A 23019-nucleotide genomic window follows, 5' to 3' on the forward strand; every position below is an offset into this window, starting at 1 on the left:
AAAATTAAAAATAAAATTACCGTAATACCCAGCAATTCAACTTCTGAGTATATGCCCAAAATAACTGAAAGTCGGGTCTCAAAGAGATATTGTTCACCCATGTTCATAGCAGCAGCATTTACAATAGCTAAAATATGGAAGCAACCTAAGTGTCCATCAACTGATGAATGGATAAGCAAAATGTGGAATGCACATACAATGAAATATTATTTGGCTTTTAAAGGGAACGAGGTTCTGCAGTATACTACATGACGAATCGTGAGGACAATATGCTAAGTGAAATAAGCCAGTCACAAAAAGACAAATACTATATGATCCTACTTACATGAGGTATTTAGAGTAGTCAAAAATCACAAAGACAGGAAGAATAATGGTGGTTGGCAGGGGGAGGCGAAAATAGGGAGTTGTTGTTTAACAGGCATAGAGTTTTACAAAATGAAGAGTTAAGGAGATGGATGGTGGTAAAGGTTGCACAATGTGAATGTATTTAATAAACTGTACACTTATAAATGGGTACGATGATAAATTTTGTCATATATTTTACCACAAAAAAAGCAGGTACCTAAGAATTAAGAATTAAAATTTAAAATTGTAAGAATTAAGAAAAGAATTCTCTTAAAAAAACCAACAAAACCAAAATTGCTTCTTTGAAAAGATCGATAAAAATGATGAGCCCCAGCAAGACTGATCCATGTACATAGAGAAAGGAATGGCAAGAAATAGTCAAAAACATAAAATAGGTTACTTTTTACATGGTGCAAATACAGATCAATTTTTATTTTCTTCTTTATATTCCTCTGGGTTTTCTCAATTTTCTGTAAGTAAGCTGTTTAAAAGTACCAACTCCACTGTATGAAATACAGCTTTAGTAAACTTACCTGGCAGCCAGAGAATAAATGGCATTGGCAGATGCAGAAGGTTTGATTTTGGGGTGCTCACACTCTGGACCTACTGGGCTGCTATTCATATTCTGGAAAGAAAAGTGTTGAAAAAGGACCTTCTTAACACAGTTACATATCTCTTTAAAGATTCATCTCTTTAAATCATCGTTTTGGTCATGTCTGTCACTCTACTAATTTAAAACCATCAAATGCTCGTTTCCTACCAAAAAAATTCAAATTCTTTTGGGAAGGGGTAGTCAAGGCCCTCTAATCTAGTACTAATGCACTTTCTAGCCCCTTTTCCTACTTTGATACACAAAATTTCTGCTTCACTCAAATTAAACTACTTTCCATTCCACAGTACAGCTCAAGTATTTCTGTCATTGTAGCACTGATTGATCTTAATAATTATATCCACTTTGGAAAGAATACTTCAAATTCAGATGCCACTCTTTCCATAAAGCCCTCATGTTTGCTCTATCTGGAAATAATCTCTTTCTCTAAAACTTAAGTGTTTTTTATTTATAGTACCCATGGTGCGTGTGTACACATAGTATTTACAAACATGACTTACCTGCTGTTAAAATATATACTTCTTAAAAAAACAAATACACACACACATACACACACACACACACACACACACACTTCTTGAGTTCAAACACACACATACACACACACACACTTCTCTTGAGGGTAGAAATGACCTATTAAATGCTACCCACAAATATCTGTTAACAGGCCATATAATTTCAAAATCAGGACTCACCATGGAGGTATCCAGACTGAATGTGCTTCCGAGCCTAGGCACATCTGTTCTGGGTTCCATTTGTGAGGGTAATGAAAATGGAAGTGAGTGCCGGTTGGTTAATTCTCTCCCTGTCCAGGGGTCACTATGGTTTGGGGCAACTACTGGTACTTTGGGGATTGACCGAGGCAGCCATGATTCCCCAAGGCGGCTAGAGGGGACAGGGGGCAGTTTGTCTCTGGATGGGCAGTCGCCTGGTGTACAAGGCAAGGGGCGTCTCTGAGGCCGGGTTTCCACTCCAACAGAATAAGGCCGGTCTGGAGGGGGTGGCGGCGGAAGATCTCGAAGTGTGGGAGGTATTGGTAACGGTTTGTCCTTATGAAGGGAGCCAGAAGCGGCCTGCGGGTGTGTGATGGAAGCAAATCAATCAGAAACTACTAATCCACAACAAAGAATCAGAAAACTGTAGAAATGGATAATGCTTTACCTTTGAAGCAGTTCCAAGACCAGAAGCACTTGAAGGAATAGATACTCGTTGAAGGTCAAGTCGTGGTGGCACTGGGGGAAGGGAAGCTTGTGGGGCCATAGAGAATGGAGAAGGAGGCCGTTCCACCTAACACAAAGAAAATTTCCTAATAGGTTATTCTTGTTTGGGGGGGGTGGCATCTTTCGACTCCTAAATTTGTAGATAGCGAGTACTAGATGAACACTGACTATGTAACTATCAGTGGGTCAGAGTTTGGCCTGGGGTATTACTTCCTGAATTATTTTCATGTCACCATAAGAGGGCAGTCTCAATCACAGAAATACCAAGCAGATGCAAGCTACAGGCAATTTTATCTAGAAATGGCTGTGCTACAAAAAGCTTCCTAGCTTATGATTTTTTTCAAAAATTACAATTTTCTACCTCCTCATCTTCAAAGAAAGAAAAAAATCTTTTCAATATTAAGAACAGAAACCCATATAAAAGAAAGGGGCAGACATTAACCTTTCAACAAAGCACCTGGGAAAATAATGTTTAAGGGGCAGAAGAATGAAAAGATCAAAGATAACAAATTCTCTGTGTGTTATGATAAAAAGAAAGAAAAGAGATTTCTAAGAGGAAAACGATCAACAACATCACTAAAAAACACACTGAGTCCTGCTGAAGAAATGTTATTTTAATTCAGTTATTAAAAGGGATTAATATTTTTGGTCAACTTATGTTCTAAAAAATGAGGTACCAAAAAGAAAAAACAATACATGTATATAACCTTTTCCATTTCCCTGCCTATAGCGGGTGATGAATAGTTGATAAGCTTGTACAAGGAGCTGTCAAGAGATATACAGTAATTCATACAAAATGATACTTCGTATTTTACTATAAGACTGGGTATAATACCAGGTATAACATAATACCAGGTATAATATAATATCATACCGGGTCTTATATTAATTTTTGCTCCAAAAGACACATTAGAGCTGATTGTCTGGCTAGGTCTTATTTTCGGGGAAACATGGTACTTGCTTTTATTCATGCAAGAAAATGGGCTCTATGTCAATGGAACATGACCAACACCATATAAGCAGCTAAACACCTCAAGGGTTAAGGAAGTGAAAAGTTATTAATCAAGCTAATTCTCACTTCATCATCAATTTCTAGTCAGTCACTGTATCCTGTTAATTTTTCCATAAAAGAATCTCATATCTGTAACTTTCTTTTCATTCGACTTACCAACCTTGTACCTGATTTATTAAAACCACCTTCAGGTGTCTCCCAATTTCTAGTTTATATCTCACCAAATCCTTTTGCTCACCATTACCAGCTAAGCCATCCTTAAATACTCACTAGCTCAAAACCCATCCATCAGTAACTCTCACCTTCCCACAACTCTCTACTCTGCAATTCCCGACTCTCTGCCTTTGTTCAAGTTGTTTCCCAATTGAAAGGCCCTATCTGCCTAGTTTGATCCTTCCCAGCATCCATCTTTTTCATTCCTAAAGTGCAGAAGATTAAGCTAATCATATTCCTTAATTCATGCCACCATATCACAACCAATCCCTGCAATGTTCTTTTACCTTAACATATAATAAAGTTCCAGAAAAGGAAGAAAAGACAAATGGAGAAAAAATTATGTAAGACATTTCCAAGACTTAAGGAATATAAATATCCACATATAAGGGGTTCACTGCATAGCTAGCCCAATGAAGGAAAAGAAACCCATAACAAATAAACAAACAAAACACATCCTTGGGGGTGGCCGGTTAGTTCAGTTGGTTAGAGCATGGTGCTGACAACACCAAGGTTGCAGGTTTGATCTCCACATAGGCCACTGTGAGCTGCGCCCTCCTTAAAAATAAATAAAGTTTAAAAAAAAACCCACATCCTTAAATTTTCAGGGAATCAAGGATAAGGAAAATATCCTATAAGTTTCTGGGGACGGAAGGAAAGAGGGCACCAAAGAGCAAAATTACACCAGAAAGTAGAAGTCAAGTGAATTGAAGCCATAACAATTTTGAGTTGAATTATTTTCAACCTAGAATTCTATAACTAGCCAGATTTTGAGGGTTGATTTAAAGGCATGTTAAGGTATCAAACATCTCAAAAAATTATACCTCTCACCTTTTCACAGAAAGCTATTCTGAGGACATATTCCACCAAATAAGGAAGTCAAGTGAAAGAAGGAAAACATGAGAGCCAAGAAATAGGCACTCCAACACACAGGGGAGGTAATGAAGTCCCGTGATGATGGCAAGGGGAGACTTCAGGGTGATGGGGAATGCAGCACCCCATAATAATGTTTATTATTCTGTATTAATAGAATTTACTTCATAAATAATTACATTGAGAGGATGTTTGACAATATGGTAGGACTTGGTAGTGACAGGTACAAACTGAAAACTAAGGAAATAAAAATAAAGTGATTATCCCAGGAAAAGCAAAAGTAATTATATTATAGTTATTATATTACTTGGCACACTAGGGAGCAAAATCATTTAAACACTGAATATATGTTTGGATTTAGCCAAAAAATGTTCAGATAAATATAGTGGGAAGATATGGAGTAGGAAGGAGGGAGATAATAAGACACCTAAATCTTTTCCTACAATACCTGAAGTGAACAGATAGCTAATATTAAAGAATCAAGGGGTGGCCAGATGACTCAGTTGGTTAGAGCGCGAGCTCTTAACAACAGGGTTGCTGGTTCAATTCCCACATGGGCCAGTGAGCTGCGCCCTCTACAGCTAAGATTGTGAACAACAGCTCTCCCTGGAGCAGGCTGCTGTGAGCAGCTAGAGGTCGGTGTGAGCTGCTGTGAGCTGCCACAGGCTGCTGTCTGCTGCCGTGGGCTACCATGTGCTGCCAGTGACCAACATGAGTGGCCGGTGTCTAGCGTGAGTAGCTGGCAGCCATTGTGAGCAGCCAGCAGCCATTGTGAGCAGCCAGCAGGCGAGAGCTGCCATGAGCAGCCAACCGACGACTGGCGACAGGTCGACCAACTGCCTCAGCCAGGGGGAGCACAAGGCCCATAATACCAGCATGAGCCAGGGAGAGTTGTGTCCTACACAACTAGATTGAGAAACAATGGCTTGAACTGGAGTGGGGGTGGGGGGTGGGAGAAGGGGGGAAAAAAAAAGAAAATAAGACTCTCACATATGCTGCGTATAAGAGATTCACTTCAGATCAAAAGACACACACAGACCAAAAGTAAAGGGATTAAAAAGGATACTTCATAAAAATGGAAACAAATAAACAAAAATCTGGCGTAGCAATACTTATATCAGACAAATCAGACTTTAAAACAAAGGCAAAGAAGACACAAAGAAGAACCCAGTAATCCCTCTTCTGGGTATTTATCCAAAGAAACCCAAAACACTACTTCAAAGGCATATATGCATCCATATGTTCATTGCAGCATTATTTACAATAGCCAAGATATGGAGGCAATGTAAGTGTCCATCAACAGATGAATGGATAAAGAAGTGGTACATATATACAACGGAGCATTACTCAGCCATAAAAAAGAATGAAATCTTGCCATCTGCAATAACATGGATGGACCTAGAAGGTATTACGGTGAGTAAAATAAGTCAGAGAAAGACAAATTCCATATTATTTCACTTATATGTAGAATCTAAAAAACAAAATAAACAAAACAGAAACAAACTCATAGATACAGAGAATATTTTGATGGTTGCCCGTTGTAAATGGAGGAAGGGATTAAGAGGTACAAATTGGTAGTTACAAAATAGTAATGGGGATGTAAAGTACAGCATAGGGAATACAGTCAATAATACTGTAATAACTGTATGGTGTCAGATGGGTACTAGATTTATCAGGGTGATTATTTTATAAGTTATATACAGGTGCGATCAAAAAATATTTGTTTAGGGGCCGGCCCGGTGGCTCAGGTGGTTAGAACTCCATGCCCCTAACTCCAAAGGCTGCCGGTTCGATTCCCACATGGGCCAGTGGGCTCTCAACCACAAGGTTGCCAGTTCAACGCCTCGAGTCCCGCAAGGGATGGTGGGATCCGCCCCTTGAAACTAAGATTGAACACGGCATCTTGAGCTGAGCTGCCTCCCAGATGGCTCAGTTGGTTGGAGCAAGGGCTCTCAACCACAAGGTTGCCAGTTCAATTCCTCGACTCCCGCAAGGGATGGTGGGCAGCGCCCCCTGCAACTAAGATTGAACATGGCACCTTGAGCTGAGCTGCCGCTGAGCTCCCGGATGGCTCAGTTGGTTGGAGCGCATCCTCTCAACCACAAAATTGCCGGTTCGACTCCCGCAAGGGATGGTGGACTGTGCCCCCTGCAACTAGAAAACGGCAACTGGACCTGGAGCTGAGCTGCGCCCTCCACAACTAAGACTGAAAGGACAACAACTTGACTTGGAAAAAAGGCCTGGAAGTACACACTGTTCCCCAATAAAGTCCTGTTCCCCTTCCCCAATAAAATCTTTTTTTTTTAAATTGTTTAAATTTTAAAAATGTATTACAGTAACAGACACGTTGCCCTTTAAAATACTCCCCCTCACTTCAAACACACTTATCCCATCATTCTTGCCACTTTCTGAAGCAGTTCTGGAAGTCTTCTTTCATGAGTGTCTTCGTTTCATCCTCCATCATGACAACGCTCCATGTCACACATTGCTTCTGGTACGGCAATTTCTATCAAATCAAAACATTAAGGTGTGTCCTCATCCATTTTATTCACTGGATCTGGCACCGTGTGACTTCTGGCTCTTCCCCAAAGTCAAATGACCATGAAAAATAAACATTTTAAATTGATTCAGGACATCGAGGCAGCCACAACAGCACAACTAAAGACACTTAAGAGGACTTCCAGAACTGCTTCAGAAAGTGGCAAGAACGATGGGATAAGAGTACTTGAAGCGAAAGGGAGTATTTTGAAGGGGATAAATAGCAATGTGTCTTTTATTGTAATACATTTTTAAATTTAAATATTCCCATATTTTTATCACACTTTGTAAATGTCTAATCACTACAGTGTACACCTGAAACTACTATAATATTTTTATGTCAAGTGTAATTGAAAAATAAAACATTTTTTTAAAATCTATCAAAAATTAAATATTTGAACTCAAATATTTTATTCATACCTTATACATACTATAAGATATACAGAATAAAACAAAACAGCCACCAAGTACCTACCATTCAGCTAAGAAGTGAAATACCACTGTCACTGTAAAATGTCCATGTGCCCCTGCCCTAATTATATCCTTGTGCGCTATCAGAGTTTAAATTTTTCCATAAAAGAATCTTTTATCTGGAAATTACACTGCTAGAAATTTACCCTACAGTTAGACATACAAAATAATACCAATATGTATAAGCATAGAAACAATATGAATGTCCATTAAGGGACTAAATTCCCAAATAGCAAAGTGACAATACAATACATGAAGATATTTTTTCTCTACTTGAATTTTTACAGTGTATATTTATCACTTTAATTTAAGTGAGTAAATTTAATATCATTCACATTTATCAGCTTTGGAAAAAAGTGTTTATTTCCTTCTTTCCTCTAAAGTCCTATAGGACTTAAGAGTGTGTACCGAACAACTGAGAACAATATATACTGTCTGCCTTGTGTTAGTGTTTCACCTGCATACATATTCTCTTCCCAAATAAAACTACTAGCTTCTTGTGGGCCTTTGTCTTAGGTTTCTTATTCCATATAGCATTCAACACAGAGCTACTTACATAGCACAATAAAAGCTTTGTAAAAGTAACATGTGCAAAATACAATTCAAATATTCTATAAAATTAAAGCCCTCTGAACTTGTATCATCAGAAATAATAGTAATTTGCTGTGGAGTCTTCCAATTTTTTCCCCTATGCATGTTAAAAAAGTTTTTTTACAACCAAAATTTTTTTACAGAAATAAGGTTATACTATACATAGTATACAGTTGTTTCTTAAACTTGATATACATTAGATAGCTTTCTACTTATGTATATGTAAACTGAACTCATTCTGCAGAGCATTCCATTATATGGACTGTAATAAGAATAATCATTCCCTGCCCCCCCAGAATCTGTGAATGTATTGCCCTATCTAGCAAAAGGAATTTTGCTAATGTGATTAAGGATGTGTATGATCTTGAGATAGGGGAATTATCCTGGATTATCGGGGGTGGGCCCAATCTAATCACATGAGTCCTGAAAACCAGAGAACCTCCGAGAGGTCAAATTAAAGGAGTCCTGGAGCCAAAGAATGAGGTTGGCCCCTTGAAGCTGGGAATACTGTCAGCTGAGAATCAGCAAGGAAACAAGGATCTTAATCCTGGCAAGGAACGAAATTCTGCCAAACCCAAATGAGCAAGGAAATAGATCCTCCTCTAGGGCCTCCAGAAAGGAATACCAGCCTAATGATACCCTGATTTTAGCCTGATGGGACATGTGTTGGAATACTGACCTACAGAATTATAGGAGAATATGAGGTTTGACCATTAAGTTCGTGAATTTGCCACCGTACTCTTACATTGGCAGCACTGTACAAACAGCTCGGTAAGCTTTCATAACCTTGGTATATAAGTGTCTCACAGCTGTGATCGTGTCGACGTGTGGTGGAGTCTTGCTGAGTGGCGTTCATTATTGTGTGTTTTTTGTGTGTCGTCATGAGAATGTCTGAGCTTGAATTAGAGCAACGAAAAACATTAAATTTCTTGTTAAACTTGGCAAGAGTGGCAGTGATATCAGTCACATGTCAGTCCAAGTTTATGGGGATAATGCCATGAAGAAAACAGCACTATATGAATGGATTAAATGCTTTTCTGAAGGGAGAGAACATGTCACGGATGAAGAGAGGTCAAGGCGGCCAGTAAAGAGCAGAACTGATGAAAACATTGCAAAAATTCATCGAATTGTGCGACAAAATCGTCGGCTAACTGTGAGAAGCATAGCAGACCAAGTAAACATCGATAGACAGGAAAATCTTAACTGAAAATCTTGGCATGAGAAAGGTGTGTGCAAAAATGGTCCCGAAGGAGCTCACTGATAAACAAAAGCAAAGGAGAGTCGAAGTTTGCCAAGACCTTTCGGAGAGGCAAGACAATGTTTTGGACCATGTTATCACTGGTGATGAAACATGGGTGTACCTCTACAACCCTGAAACAAAGCGTCAAAGTGCACAATGGAAGTCAGACAATTCTCCACGACCAAAAAAGTTCCGTGAGCCCAAATCAAGAGTCAAATGATGCTGCTAACCTTTTTTGATATCAGAGGGATTATTCATTATGAATTTGTACCAACTGGACAAACAGTTAACCAAGTTTACTATTTGGAAGTGCTGAAAAGGCTGCATGAAAAAGTTATATGAAATCTGAACTTTTTGCCAACAGTTCATGGCTCTTGCATCACGACAATGCACCAGCTCACACGGCACTGTCTGTGAGGGAGTTTTTAGCCAGTAAACAAACAACTCTATTAGAACACCCTTCTTACTTACCCGATCTGGCCCCCAATGACTTCTTTCATTACCTGATGATAAAGGAAAAATTGAAAGGAAGACATTTTGATGACATTCAGGATGACAGCTCTGATGGCCATTCCAGAAAAAGTTCCAAAATTGCTTTGAAGGATGGACTAGGCACTGGCGTTGGCGCACAGCTTCCCAAGGGGAGTACTTCGAAGGTGACCATAATGATATTTAGCAATGAGGCATGTAGCACTTTTCCTACGATGAGTTCGTGAACTTAATTGTCAGACCTCATATGTTGTTTTAAGCTGCTAAATTTGTAGTAATTTTTTGTGGCAGCAACCAAATATTAACACATGTGGACATGTAGGTTGTTTCTAATTTCTTATTATTACAAATAATGCAGTAAGAATAAGTACATCTATAGCTTTATGCACTTGTCTGAGTATTTCTTTACAATAAATTCCTAGAAATGGTACTGCTAATAATTCAAACTGTGAATGTTATATATTTTGATAGATTTCAAATTGTCCTCCAAAAAGGTTGAACTAATTTGTACCCACTGAATGTAAGTGCCTGTTTCCCCACAATGAGTATTATTACTAACTATAAAAATTCATGAAGAAAAAGGGGTATTTAAATTTCAAATAAATACATATATGAAGCATCACTCTTTATCTTATTATTCAGCTTCCTTAATATTCCAGGAGTTACCAGTAAGTTTTCACGAGTAAACAGAGAGCAATCTATACAAAAACATAAAACTGCTATAGAGATCAAACAAATCTCTTAAAAAGGAACCAAAGAACCTATTTAAAAAGCCCAAGACTACTGTCAACTTCAAAAAACAAAAATGTACCAAATGGTTCAGGTTTCTTCAACTATCCATTACTGATATAGCATAGATAAATTGATCAATTCCTGCTTTGAAGTGTTTTCAGTTCCCAGCCAAACATTCAAAGTAATTGTTATATGCTCAATTTTGAGTAGCCGATTACAAATGAAACATGGGTCTTTCCTTCTACCGTGTTTCCCCAAAAATACGACCTAGTTGGACAATCAGCTTTAATGAGTCTTTTGGAGTAAAAATTAATAAAAAACCTGGTCTTACAGTAAAATAAGACCCAGTGTTATATATATTATATATTATATAATGATATTTATAATATTTATATTATATTACCCGGTCTTTATTATAGTAAAATAAGACCAGGTCTTATATTAATTTTTGCTCTAAAAGACACATTAGAGCTGACTGTCCGGCTAGGTCTTATTTTCAGGGGAACACGGTAGAACTTAAAATATAATAGGAAATACATTTAATAAATTATTACAAAGAGATAAATTCTACAGCAGACATATTCACAGCATCTCAGAAACACCTGGCCAAACCTAGATTATATGTGTGTAAATACATACGAGTTGGGGGTGGGGAAAGCAGGGTGCAGTCTAGAAAGGTTTCCTAGGAAATGAAAACAGCTAAATTACATAGAAACTACCAAGACAAAAGCATAGAAAAGCTTTTAGTGGTTCAGCCTTGCTTGACCACAAATGATAAAGCAGAAAGGATTATCAGTGCAAAGTGCCTGGAAAGGAGAGTGGATTTAACCTCTTAAGTAAAGAGAGTCATCAAAGAGTGTGAGGCAAAGGAATGAGGTGGTCAGGTTTGTTTTGTAGATCAGTGACTCTGGTAGCAGAGAGAACAGATGATGATGCGAGCCTGAAATAAGGCAGTGACATTGAGGACACAAAGGAGGAGATACACTGGATATAATCATTTAAGAGATAAAATTCATTCTTTCAATGTTTATTGAGCACCTACTACCGTGTTTTCCTGAAAATAAGACCTAACCAGAAACCAGACCATCAGCTCTAATGTATCTTTTGGAGCAAAAATTAATATAAGACCCAGTATTATATTATATTATGTTATGTTATACCCAGTCTTATATTTAAATAAGACCGGGTCTTATATTAATTTTTGCTCCAAAAGACGCATTAGAACTGACGGCCTGACTAGGTCTTATTTTCGGGGAAACACGGTATGTGCCAGGCAGGTGCTGATATAAAAGAAAGCTTCATTTATACCAAGGAAAGGTACCCCATGAATTTATAAGATTCTAAACTAGAGAATCTGCAGCAAATTAGAACCTTTTGCTTGTCCTATATTTACTAAAATCTTCATGGACTGCCTTACTTTTAAGATTTAGAGAATAAATCCCTATTTTACCCTATATGATGTAGCAGAATTTGATCACATCCTTTCTTAGCCTTTATCTCTCTTATTTTTACTAGGGCCTTTCTAGTTTGTTTAGTTTCTACACGGTACTTCCTATGACCCTCCAATCACTTTTGTTGTCATTTATTTGATTATTAAGAGTGTCTCCTTTCTCCCCACCAAACCTAACTTTCTAATGCCCAGACTCCATTAGAAAAAACATAAGAACAACATATTCTAGTCTCAGTAGCAAAACAGGGTCCAATTCTTTTATTCCCTTTCATTTTTTCCAAGCTATAAGAGTAAAGCCCAGTTTTAGGATATAGACAGTAAGAGCATGGGCCTTGAAGGTGGAATGCCTGGCCACAGATTCTGATTGGTTCAACTTACTAGCTGTGTGATCTTCAGCAAATTCCTTAACCTCTCTGTGTCTCAGTTTCTTCATCTGTTAAATGAGAGTAATAATAGAACCTATTCATAGGGTTATATGGGTTAAAATAAGAAAAGAGCTTAGTATGGTATCTCTCATATAGTAAATGCTCAATAAATATTAGCTATTATTTATACTAATAGCTAATTACTCCTTGTAGTTTGGACGTCATTAAGAGCTCTATAGCTCTAGAACACAACTCATAATGGACTTTGCCAAAATCTCTTAAATTACAGTCTTACCTTGGCACCAGCTAATTCCTTCATCATGAAGAGAGAATCATCAGCTCGTTCATCGTCATCATCATCATAATTTGGGGAAGGAGATCCCTCTGCTCCTTGCCTCAATAGACTGCCACTTCCTCTCGGATCAAATGGATCTACCACAATGGGCTCAGTACCTTTAATTTCACATCGGCAGAAAGGACAACCCTGGCCTTCTGATTCCTGCAGAGGAAACCGAAGATGGTAACAGACACACCTGAAAGTACTTAAAATATTCATCCATCAGAAAATACATTTCCTCAAGATGGAAAAAAAAAATCAAAAATTTAAAACATACCCCGCAAACTAGGCCATTCTTTTTATCTGTAAAGGACATGTATAATCCCCAGTTCTTCAGAGTGATTAGTATTACACAGCTGAGAAAATGCATGATTAGCATCCATACCTGCCAGGATGTAAGACACGATGTGCACATGAGGTGTCCACAGGGCTCAATCTTTACATCCTTATCATTTTCAGCACATATTTTACACAGTTGGAATGTGGAGCCCATCTCACAGTATAACTCATATTGTTCCTTTGATTTAAAAAAAAATTAAGAGGTTACTCAGCCTATTTCAGATATTTGTTGAACGAATGAATGACGACAACCATAAATGCTAAAAACCGAAAAATTAAAGACTGGTACTTTCTATATAAATTTTGCTTATATAAAAGTTTCACAACAGGGACAGCCAGTTAGCTCAATTGGTTATAGCGCGGTGCTCTTAACAACAAGATTGCCGGTTCGATCCCCACAGGGGCCACTGTGAGCTGCGTCCTCCACAACTAGATTGAAACAATTACTTAACTTGGAACTGATGGGTCCTGGAAAAACACACTTAAAATAAATAAAAGTTAAAAAAATAAAAGTTTCACAATAGTGGTCAATGTTCTCCCATAAAACAGAAATCACCAAATCTTAGTCCTATGTTAAACTACGTGGTTTAAAGAGAAACCACACACACATAAATTCACTAATCTAGTCAATGATTTAACGTTTAAGTGTTCCAATTACTTCATACAATTCTACTGTCAGTTCTATTAAGTATGTACAAAAGCTTGTGATATGGTTATGGTATAAAACAAAACTCACCTGGGTCACTTTGATGTGGTCTTGAGGAGTTGGCTCACATAAGCCTGTCAGGTCAGGATTCTGATTCCGTCCATCAGGAAACAAATAGCTGTAAAAAGAGTAACCAACCTTGGGATTTTATAGAAGCCAATTTATTACTGTTTGCTAACATAGACAAATAATATCTGGGCATTCCCTCATCGTAAAAGGGCAAATCTGCAAAAGGGCAAAGATAAATCTTACCAATAAATAATCTTTAAAAAATAAGTAACACAGAACAGTTCCAAGAAGATATTCTCCAAACACTGATATTCTTTTTTCCAGGGCACCATGCCACAGATTCTATCTTTTAATCAAGGGGTTGACAAACTTTTCCTGTAAAGGGTCTAAGAGTGAATATTTCAGGTTTTGTAAGCTACATAAGTCTGTGTCACATATTCTTCTTTGGTTGTTTTGTTTTGTTTTTGTAACAAAAAGGAAGAACTATCTCAGACACAGGCTGTATCAAAACAACTAGCCTATGGGCCAGTTTGCCAACCCTTATTTTAACCTATGGAGGGCCACAAAGCATAAATTCTTAAACTGCATTTGCTTTTGACCAAAGACCTGAAATACCCCAGTTTATAGATTTAATACTGAAAGACACCAATTTAAAAGAAACGTAGCAAGAAGCAAATTAAGCCACTGAGATCACCAGGAAGCTCCAGCATCAAACTGCTCTGATATTTCAGCAAGCACCCTTTCAGCTCCAGGGCTACCGTAGAAAATGATACGTAATGGAAAAGGATTTTCATAATCACCTTAAAACACAAGTCGTTTTCTGATACCTAGTCAACTGTTAGTACTTTTAATGCTTACCAAATGATAATCAATTTGAATTCCCAAAGGAATAGTAATTCTGGAATAAATAAGAACCTAGTCATAAACATTAGCATAGATTACAAAAGTCCAAAGCCTGAAGAAATGCTATTGAACCAAATTGAAGTTAGGATGAAGGACATCATAAGGAGCAAACATCTAAACACTAATGTTGGCCAGTTAAATAACCGGCAACATTTTCTAATTGGTATAATTTTAAATCTAATATAGACTTGAAAATAAGTTAACAGTTGGAAAAGGAGAAAGATAATGATTACCCATGGTAATAACTGAAGCACTAGAAAAAAGTAACTTCAACCACAGAATCCCTTTTAAATAAACACAGATGTCCTACAGAACTTGAAGATCAAAACAATATAACCTGTTAATATGTTTCCTGACTCATACTCTGTAGAAGAACCCTGAAATAAAGTCATAAATGAAGTTTTATAGCCCCTAAGTTCTTGGACTCAAGCAGATGGTAACAGTAGGTACTCACAAGCCTTCCCTGAAGCCATCAATCAGTGCTTGGAAGAGAGGTTTATTGTGAGGGATTGTCTGGAGAATGTTCCCATCAGCCGTGACATACCCAATAGCCCACTGACCCAGACGCGTACAGCTCAGCCGGAAAATATAACTGAGAACAGAGATAAACAAAATTTTTAATACATATATTCATATTAGCGTAGAATGCAAGACAGACAAAAATCAGAAGGACCATCAATAATAAATTCTTCAATGACTCCACACCAAAAAGCAAGACACATAAGCCCAATTCTTAAGGGACTTGAAAGCATTTATCAAATCATAGGATCTGAATGAGTCAATTCCTCTGATAAACAGGCATCAATCCTACTGCAGAAACATGGCCACTGGGGAACTAATAAAAGATCACATTTCCTCTATTCTAACAAAGGTCACAAAAGAATAAAATTCAGGAGAACAAATCTCTTTGATTCATGGCACTGACCTGCCAGGTTTGTGAATGAATTTCTGGAGCCGAGCTTTTACTTCATCATACGTCAGGAAAGCCATGTAACCAGGATGAGTTACAGCAAGACTATTCCAGTTCCTGAGCAAAGAGGACCAGGGCTAAGGAAACAAGAGATCAGTCAAACCATTTGGCTCAAGATATAAAACCAGCCTCAGAGCAATGAAGAACAAAAGGAAAAACAACCTCAATTCTTAATTATAAGTTCTCCATTTATTGTCACAAATTTTCAATTATATGGTCACTTTGAGGGAAGACATACATGTTTGGGAGATAAGAACTTTGAAAAGCTAAGAAGAAATGAATGTATCCTTATAGGGAAAAATTAACAAAATTAAATTCAAGAAATTTTAAAGCAGTTCCAACTAACAATAGTGAGGTTAAACAACAACAAACAAACAAAAACAGAAATAGGGCAGGAATTACATGTGCAACTACAAAGTTCCAAATAAAAGTTTGTGCAAGTTGGAATATACACACATTATATTTTTTTCTTTTCCTTAGAAAAAGAAAAAAAATGAGTTCTTTTTGAAGCATCAATAAATATATCTCAATATTACAGTCAAGAATTTCAATACAATAGAAGAAAAGCTGGAAACATACACAACTCAATAACAGAGAACTGATTAAATATATCATATTACAGTCACACACTGTATAATGATGTTTCGGTCAATGACATATACCACGGTGGTCCCATATTATTACAATGGAACTAAAAAAAGTCCTATCACCTAGTGATATTACAGCCATCATGTCAAAACATTACTCATGCAATGTTGGTGTAAACAAACTTATTGTGCTGTAAGTCATATAAAAGTATATATAACACATACAACTATGTACAGTACGTTATACTTTATAATGATAATGAGTAACTACGTTACGGGTATATGTATTTACCATACTATACTTTTTATCATTGTTGTAGAGTGTACTCTTTTTACTTAGGAAAGAAAAGTTTGCTGTAAAACTATGCTGTGTTATGCCGGAAGCAGACTCATACATCTCCTATTTACTGTGTCTCTTGAATGCATCATTTTTTCTTGTGCTTGATTTAGTCTCATGTTGTTTTATAAATTTAGTGTAGCCTAAGTGTACAGTGCCTATATAAAGTTTACAGCAGTGCGCAGTAATGTCCTAGGTCTTCACATTCACTCACCACTCACTCACTGACTCACCCAGAGCAACTTCCTGTACTGCAAGCTCCATTCATGGTAAGTGTCCCATATAGGCATACCATTTTTCATTCTTTTATACCATATTTTTCCTGTACTTTTCCTTTGTTTAGATACACAAATACTTACCACTGTATCACAACTGCCTACAGTATTCAGTGTAGTAACGTGCTATACAGGCTTGTAGCCTAGAAGCAACAGGCTATACCACGTAGCAGGTTATGTCATCTAGGTATATGCAAGTGCATGCTACAATGTTCACAGAAGGACGAAATTGCCTAACGACACATTTCTCAGAATGAATCCCCACCGTTAAGTGGTGCATGATTGTAGGTCATTTTCTGGACATTCTACAACCATTAAAATGATGCAAAAGAAGAATATTTAATAACAAAAAAAGATTATAAATGTGAGGGGAATAAAGCAGATTGCAAATTATTATTTCTACCAAAAAATACTATATATGTGTGTATATCTATCTCTGTATCTATATCTATATATAGATATGAAATACGGAGTAGTTTTATTTTTTTCCTTATAGTTTCTAGAATTAATAAAAATACTTTTATAATAGGCAAGATCCCAAATGTTATCTTTTTAAAAGCTTCCTCTTCAGAAAAGCAGCAATAACTATTTTAACCAACTTTTTAGTATCCTACCTGAAAGAGTCGAGTAAAGATGTCAAATTCAAAAACTGAAATATAATCATTGCAGGTCAGATCAATAGTGGATTTCAGAGCCATGGCTTCCAGCCCAGAACTGATGGGATGTACTTCATGAAGGGCCTGTCGGAAGCTCTTCCAAGGGACTATTGTCCTGTAGGGGGGAAGAGGGGGGCAGAGATAGGAAGCGGGGTTGAATAAGCACAGAGTGAGGTAACAGATAATTCTGGGTGTTGTTATAATCAAGGAAAAGAGAGCCACAGTAAGCTCTCAATATCAATTTCAATTCTCTTAAAGAAACTGAGCTGTATTTTGAATTGGAGAAAGGGAGTAAACGATATATTTCTTAACTTTCTAATGAGTAAATTAATAATAGAGAAGTCTTTTTCCAATATTCTTTGGCAGAATGTCACAACTTAATTTCCCATCTTATCTTTCTTCAGGCATTTGTTCTATTAGAAGCATACAAAGAGAGATGAGATTATTCTTTTTATATAATAAATGTAATCTGTGGCCAGACCTTCACTAATTCAACACTTGGGTTTCAACTAACATTTTAAAACTATGTAAAACATTCTGAGTTCTTTGAGGAACCCACAATACCAAGCAAGGACTAGACAGAAGGAAATAGGTTTAAGGTACAGAAAGAACAGAGTTCTGACAGAGATGAAAAAGATATTATTTAACATAAGAGTGACTAAACCCCAGATAAGGCTAACAAGAGATTTCTCTTTTGTAAATCTTTAAAACAAATTAAACCTTTGAAAAGCTAATGTATTCATCTGCTTGAAAATAAGAGATGAAGTGGTATTTTGAACTCTTTACTAATGTAGTTATTAAATTAAAGGTACAAAGTTAAACTTATTCCCATCCTCTTCAACTAGGTTTTAAAAATATGCTAATTATTCTGTATTTTATATGTAAACTTTTTTTTAAATAAAGAAGGCATTTAAAGAGACAGATTAGAATCTGTATATTTCACTGAAAAATTTTATTGCTTTTTACCTTTTCAGTCCTTTGATCCAAAATTTCAGATATATAAGAACATTTAAATTAATACTTAAAAACATAAGCTTGACTCATAAATCTGTCTAAATAATTTAAAACTTCTGTATTTCGGAACACAATACAATAAAGTGGAAAGACAAACTAGGAGAAGATATTTGTAATGTAACAAAGAATCATTATCTTACTACAGGAAAAAGACAAACAACTTAATAAAAAAATGGAGAAGACAGGAAGAGGAACAGGCAAGTCAGAATAAGAATCCTGACTAGTCATAAATGTGAAAAAATGCTCAATCTCCCTTATCATCAGGAACATAAAGCAAAATACCATACCAATTCATATTACCAGTGCCAGCCAAATTGTGGAACTTGTGGAATTTGTGTACACGACTTATAGGAATATAAACTGGTACAACCACTTTGGAAAACAACTAGGCAGTATTTGGCAAAGCAGAAAATGTGAAACCCTCTGACTCAACAATTCCATTCCTAGGTATGTAACTCTGGAGAAACTCTTGTATATGAGCACAAATACAATTTTGTTCCCAACAGCACTGTTTACAGTAGCAAATAATTTCAAATGCGAATGTCAACTAACGTAATGCACAGAGAGAGGAAGAGAAGAGTATTCAAAGAGCATGGGTTTCAACTGAATCTGCAAAGGTTTATTTCTTAAAAAAAAAAAAAGGAGCGGGGAAGGGTCAAAAATGTTAATATTTACCAAAGCTGGGAAGTAAGTACATACGTAATCATTATTTTTCTGTTTTCTCACATTTTAAATATTTCATTAATTAAAAACCACAATATAAGCTTCATTGTTCAGATTCATTATTTTGAGACTTACTTTTCCCCAAAAGCTTTCCTCCAAAATTCTGCAGCATCTGCTTTAGTAATCCGAAATGTGTCTCCTTGAAAGAGTCCATTTGGGAAGATTCCTTTTAGTTCTGCCAGCATGTGACTGAAGATCAGGGACAGTTTGGTTAGGTTTCGCCTACAAATAATCAGAAGTACAATAATTAAATAAAGATATAAAATCATTATTATCTTAAATGCACTGAATTCACCAAGTGTGTTAATATATGAACATTAAAATACATTTATAAAAACCCTCTTCAAGTATGTTTTCTGGCCAATATCATTCTAAGATATACAAAACTAAGAAGAAAGAACATGCTGTTGACAATATTAAATACAGCTGAAACCTTAACAAGTGCTTGAACTGTATGGGTCCACTTATACACAGATTTTTTTTTTCAATAAATATGTACAGTATGGTAAACGTACTTTCTTCCCTGTGATTTTATTAACATTTTTTCCTCTAGCTTACTTTATTGTAAGAATACAGAATATAATACACATAACACACAAAATATGTGCTAATCAATTGTTTATGTTATCAATAAGGCTTCTGGTCAACAGCAGGCTACTAGCAGTTCAGTTTTTAGGGAGTCAAAGTCACACATGGATGTTCGATTGCATGGGTGGGGGACAGGCATCCCTAACCCTGTGCTGTTCAAGGGTCGACTGTACTCTATGATATTGTTATCTTTGTTCAAAGAAAGGCTTCAGAAGCTGTTTTTGCCCTAACATCATAGAGAAGATGCAAATAAAAGGGCAGAAAGACTGTTGCATCCACTAGGTCCACTCCTATTCCCTCCATTCAAATACAAGTTGTATGGTAAATAAGAAAAAATAATTTACAATAATATATCTTGAGGCTTTGAATCTTAAATTCATCAGGCCTACTAACTCTGAGCATAAACTAACATGAAAAATTTACTATTTTATGATGAGAGGTAAGAGAATCCAACAAATAAGTGTAAGAACTTGTGCACTGCTATAACCACTCAACTCGTAAGAGAAAGGAAATGTTGGAAAAGCAACATATGTTATTTCCTGCTTTGCATAAACTACTCGGGATCTTTTTTTAAAAAAACTTTTATTGGGGAACATTGGGGACAGTGTGTTTCTCCACAGCCCATCAGCTCCAACTAGCTGTCCCTTAATCTAGCTATGAGGGCGCAGGTCAGCTCCAAGTCTAGTAGCCATTTTCAACCTTCAGTTGCAGGGGGCCCAGCCCACCATCCCATGCAGGAATTGAACTAGCAACCTTGTTGTTAGAACTCGTGCCCCAACCAATTGAGCCATCTGGCCGCACCTCCGGAAGCTCAGTGGCAGCCCACTGTCTTCAATCTAGTTGTGGAGGGCACAGCTCACTGGCTCATGTGGGAATCAAACTGGCATCCCTTTTGTTCAGAGCTCACACTCCAACCAACTGAGCCATCCGGCCACCCCACTATTCTGGGTTTTAAAACTCATCATATAGGGCCGGCCCAGTGGCTCAGGCGGTTAGAGCTCCATGCTCCTAACTCCGAAGGCTGCCGGTTCTATTCCCACATGGGCCAGTGGGCTCTCAACCACAAGGTTGCCAGTTCAATTCCTCGTGGGATGGTGGGCTCCGCCCCTGCAACTAAGATTGAACACAGCACCTTGAGCTCAGCTGCCTCCCAAATGGCTGTTGGTTGGAGCGCATCCTCTCAACAACAAGGTTGCCAGTTCGATTCTTCGACTCCTGCAAGGGATGGTGGGCTGCACCCCCTGCAACTAGTAACAGCAACTGGACCTGGAGCTAAGCTGCGCCCTCCACAACTAAGACTGGAAGGACAACAACTTGACTTGGAAAAAAAAAGTCCTGGAAGTACACACTGTTCCCCAATAAAGTCCTGTTCTCCTTCCCCAATAAAATCTTTTTTTAAAAAAATCATCATATATCTCATCCAAATAAAAAATAAATTAAAATTCTCAATAAGGTGACGTCATAGAAATGGCGGGTGAGGTGATCTTGAAATCTCCCCTGGAATTAACAACAAATTGAACAGCTGTAATTCCACAAAGGACTCCCTGTGCAGCAGACAGGCAAGCTCAAAAGACACGCAACTGAAATAATCTGAAGGTGGGCAAACTGGGGGTGTGGGGGAAGTGCGGAGATGTGGGCCATGTGCAGGCCAGGCCACAAGCTGTGGGCTTGCTGGATTTCGAAGCTATCATAATCATGGGAGAGAGAAGAACTCGGACTGCTAGGGCTCCTCTTATGGCCCACAGTCCCGCCTTGAGGGATCAGCATATGACACGGCTAAACCCAACGTTCATGGAAGAGACCTCGGAGCAAAGACTGAGGAAGAAGGGTGAGAACGGAGATTTAAGCCCTCACTGCCGAGCAGAAGATGGAAGCCTTAGGCATGGAGCTTACCCGCCTCCTCCCCACCCTCCCAGAGCTCGCCCCATTCCTATCCCCCCAGTGCTAGAAGCAGAACGGTAGCAGTGTCTCACCAAAAGAACAGAATATTTACAGCTCTGAGGGCTGCAACCATGCAGCCCCAAACTTGCAGCGCAGATAGTTTGGCTAAGAGGAAGGAACACTGGGTGCAAGACGGCTGTGCTGGTGGTCGCCGCCATTGCTCTGGGCCACCTCTCACAACCCACCCTGTCCCTGCCCCCACTTATCTTGGCAGATCCTGGTAGGGGTAAACAGAGCCACTGAAACATACAGGCTCTGAATCTGGTGCTGGAAGAGCTTGAGACTCAGAAGCTCTCCACATCCCCCCATGGTGGCAGTGCCAAGACCCAGGCAACCTGCTAACAGAGGAGAAGCCCACCTTCTAGGGAACCCCACATCGTATGAGAAGCTGGAATAGTGCAAGACAAAATATAACACTACAGCATGAGAGAATAAAAGGCTGCAGTGGGAGAGAAAATAAAATACTCCACCAACACCTACTGGAAAGCAAACTAAATACTTCTTCCTATCAACATGTTGCAGAATCCACTCCTGTAGATGTCTAGGAAGAAAAATAATAATTCATTAATTACCATGAATAACCAAGGTAACAAGGCAGCTCTGAAAGAAAATGAGAAGTCTCCGGAAAATGAACATGGAAATATGTGACTTAAATGACAGAGAATTCAAGATTGCAGTTCTGAAAAGACTCAACGAGATGCAAGAAAACACAGACAGGGAGTTTAATGAATTCAGAAACATAATCAAAGAACAAAATGAACATTTTACCAAAGAGATTGAAATTTTTAAAAAGAACCAAATAGAATTTCTAGAGCTTAAGAACTCAACAAAAGGAATGAAGAATGAAATAGCCAGCTTAGGTAGTAGGGTTGACCAGATGGAGGAAAGAATCAGTGCCATCGAAGATAGAAACCTGGAAATGACACAGATGGAAGAAGAAAGAGACTTGAGACTTAAAAGAAATGAAAGAACTCTACAAGAACTTTCTGACTCCATCAGAAAGAGCAATATAAGAATAATGGGCATACCAGAAGGAGAAGAGAGGGAGAAGGGAACAGAGAGTATATTCAAACAAATAGTCGATGATAACTCCCCACACTTGTGGAAAGAACGGGATCCTCGAATCCAAGAAGCACACAGAACACCTAATTACCTCAATCCCAACAGGTCTTCTCCAGGACACATTGTATTGAAGCTGTCAAAAATTAATGACAAAGAAAGAATCCTCAAGGCAGCCAGGGAAAAGAAGACGGTAACCTACAAAGGAAAGCCCATTAGATTATCATCAGATTTTTCAGCAGAAACTCTACAAGCCAGGAGGGAGTGGATTCAAATATTCAAACAATTGAAAGAGAGAAATTATGAGCCACGAATGATATATCCAGCAAAGTTACCCTTTAGATATAAAGGAGGAATAAAGACCTTTACAAACATACAGAAGCTGAGGGAATTTTCTTCCCCCCACCTCCACTTTCAGCCGCCTTC

At 37.8% G+C, this 23019-nt stretch overlaps 1 protein-coding gene across 2 annotated transcripts in view; it reads right to left on the reverse strand.

Moving 5' to 3' along the window:
• CBL (Cbl proto-oncogene) overlaps positions 1 to 23019 on the reverse strand; it is an 87318-nt gene that overhangs the window by 18456 nt on the left and 45843 nt on the right. For both annotated transcript variants that reach the window (XM_019716331.2, XM_074335333.1), the window contains 10 exons: positions 19081 to 19227; positions 17227 to 17383; positions 15369 to 15490; positions 14898 to 15035; positions 13562 to 13649; positions 12872 to 13003; positions 12445 to 12648; positions 2117 to 2242; positions 1651 to 2028; positions 879 to 970 (listed from right to left, as the gene is read on the reverse strand). In XM_019716331.2, coding sequence (XP_019571890.2) covers positions 879 to 970; positions 1651 to 2028; positions 2117 to 2242; positions 12445 to 12648; positions 12872 to 13003; positions 13562 to 13649; positions 14898 to 15035; positions 15369 to 15490; positions 17227 to 17383; positions 19081 to 19227 — 1584 coding nt within the window. The remainder of the gene's footprint in view (positions 1 to 878; positions 971 to 1650; positions 2029 to 2116; positions 2243 to 12444; positions 12649 to 12871; positions 13004 to 13561; positions 13650 to 14897; positions 15036 to 15368; positions 15491 to 17226; positions 17384 to 19080; positions 19228 to 23019) is intronic.

This window comes from Rhinolophus sinicus, linkage group LG06, assembly GCF_036562045.2.
Source record: "Rhinolophus sinicus isolate RSC01 linkage group LG06, ASM3656204v1, whole genome shotgun sequence".
Taxonomy (NCBI): domain Eukaryota; kingdom Metazoa; phylum Chordata; class Mammalia; order Chiroptera; family Rhinolophidae; genus Rhinolophus; species Rhinolophus sinicus.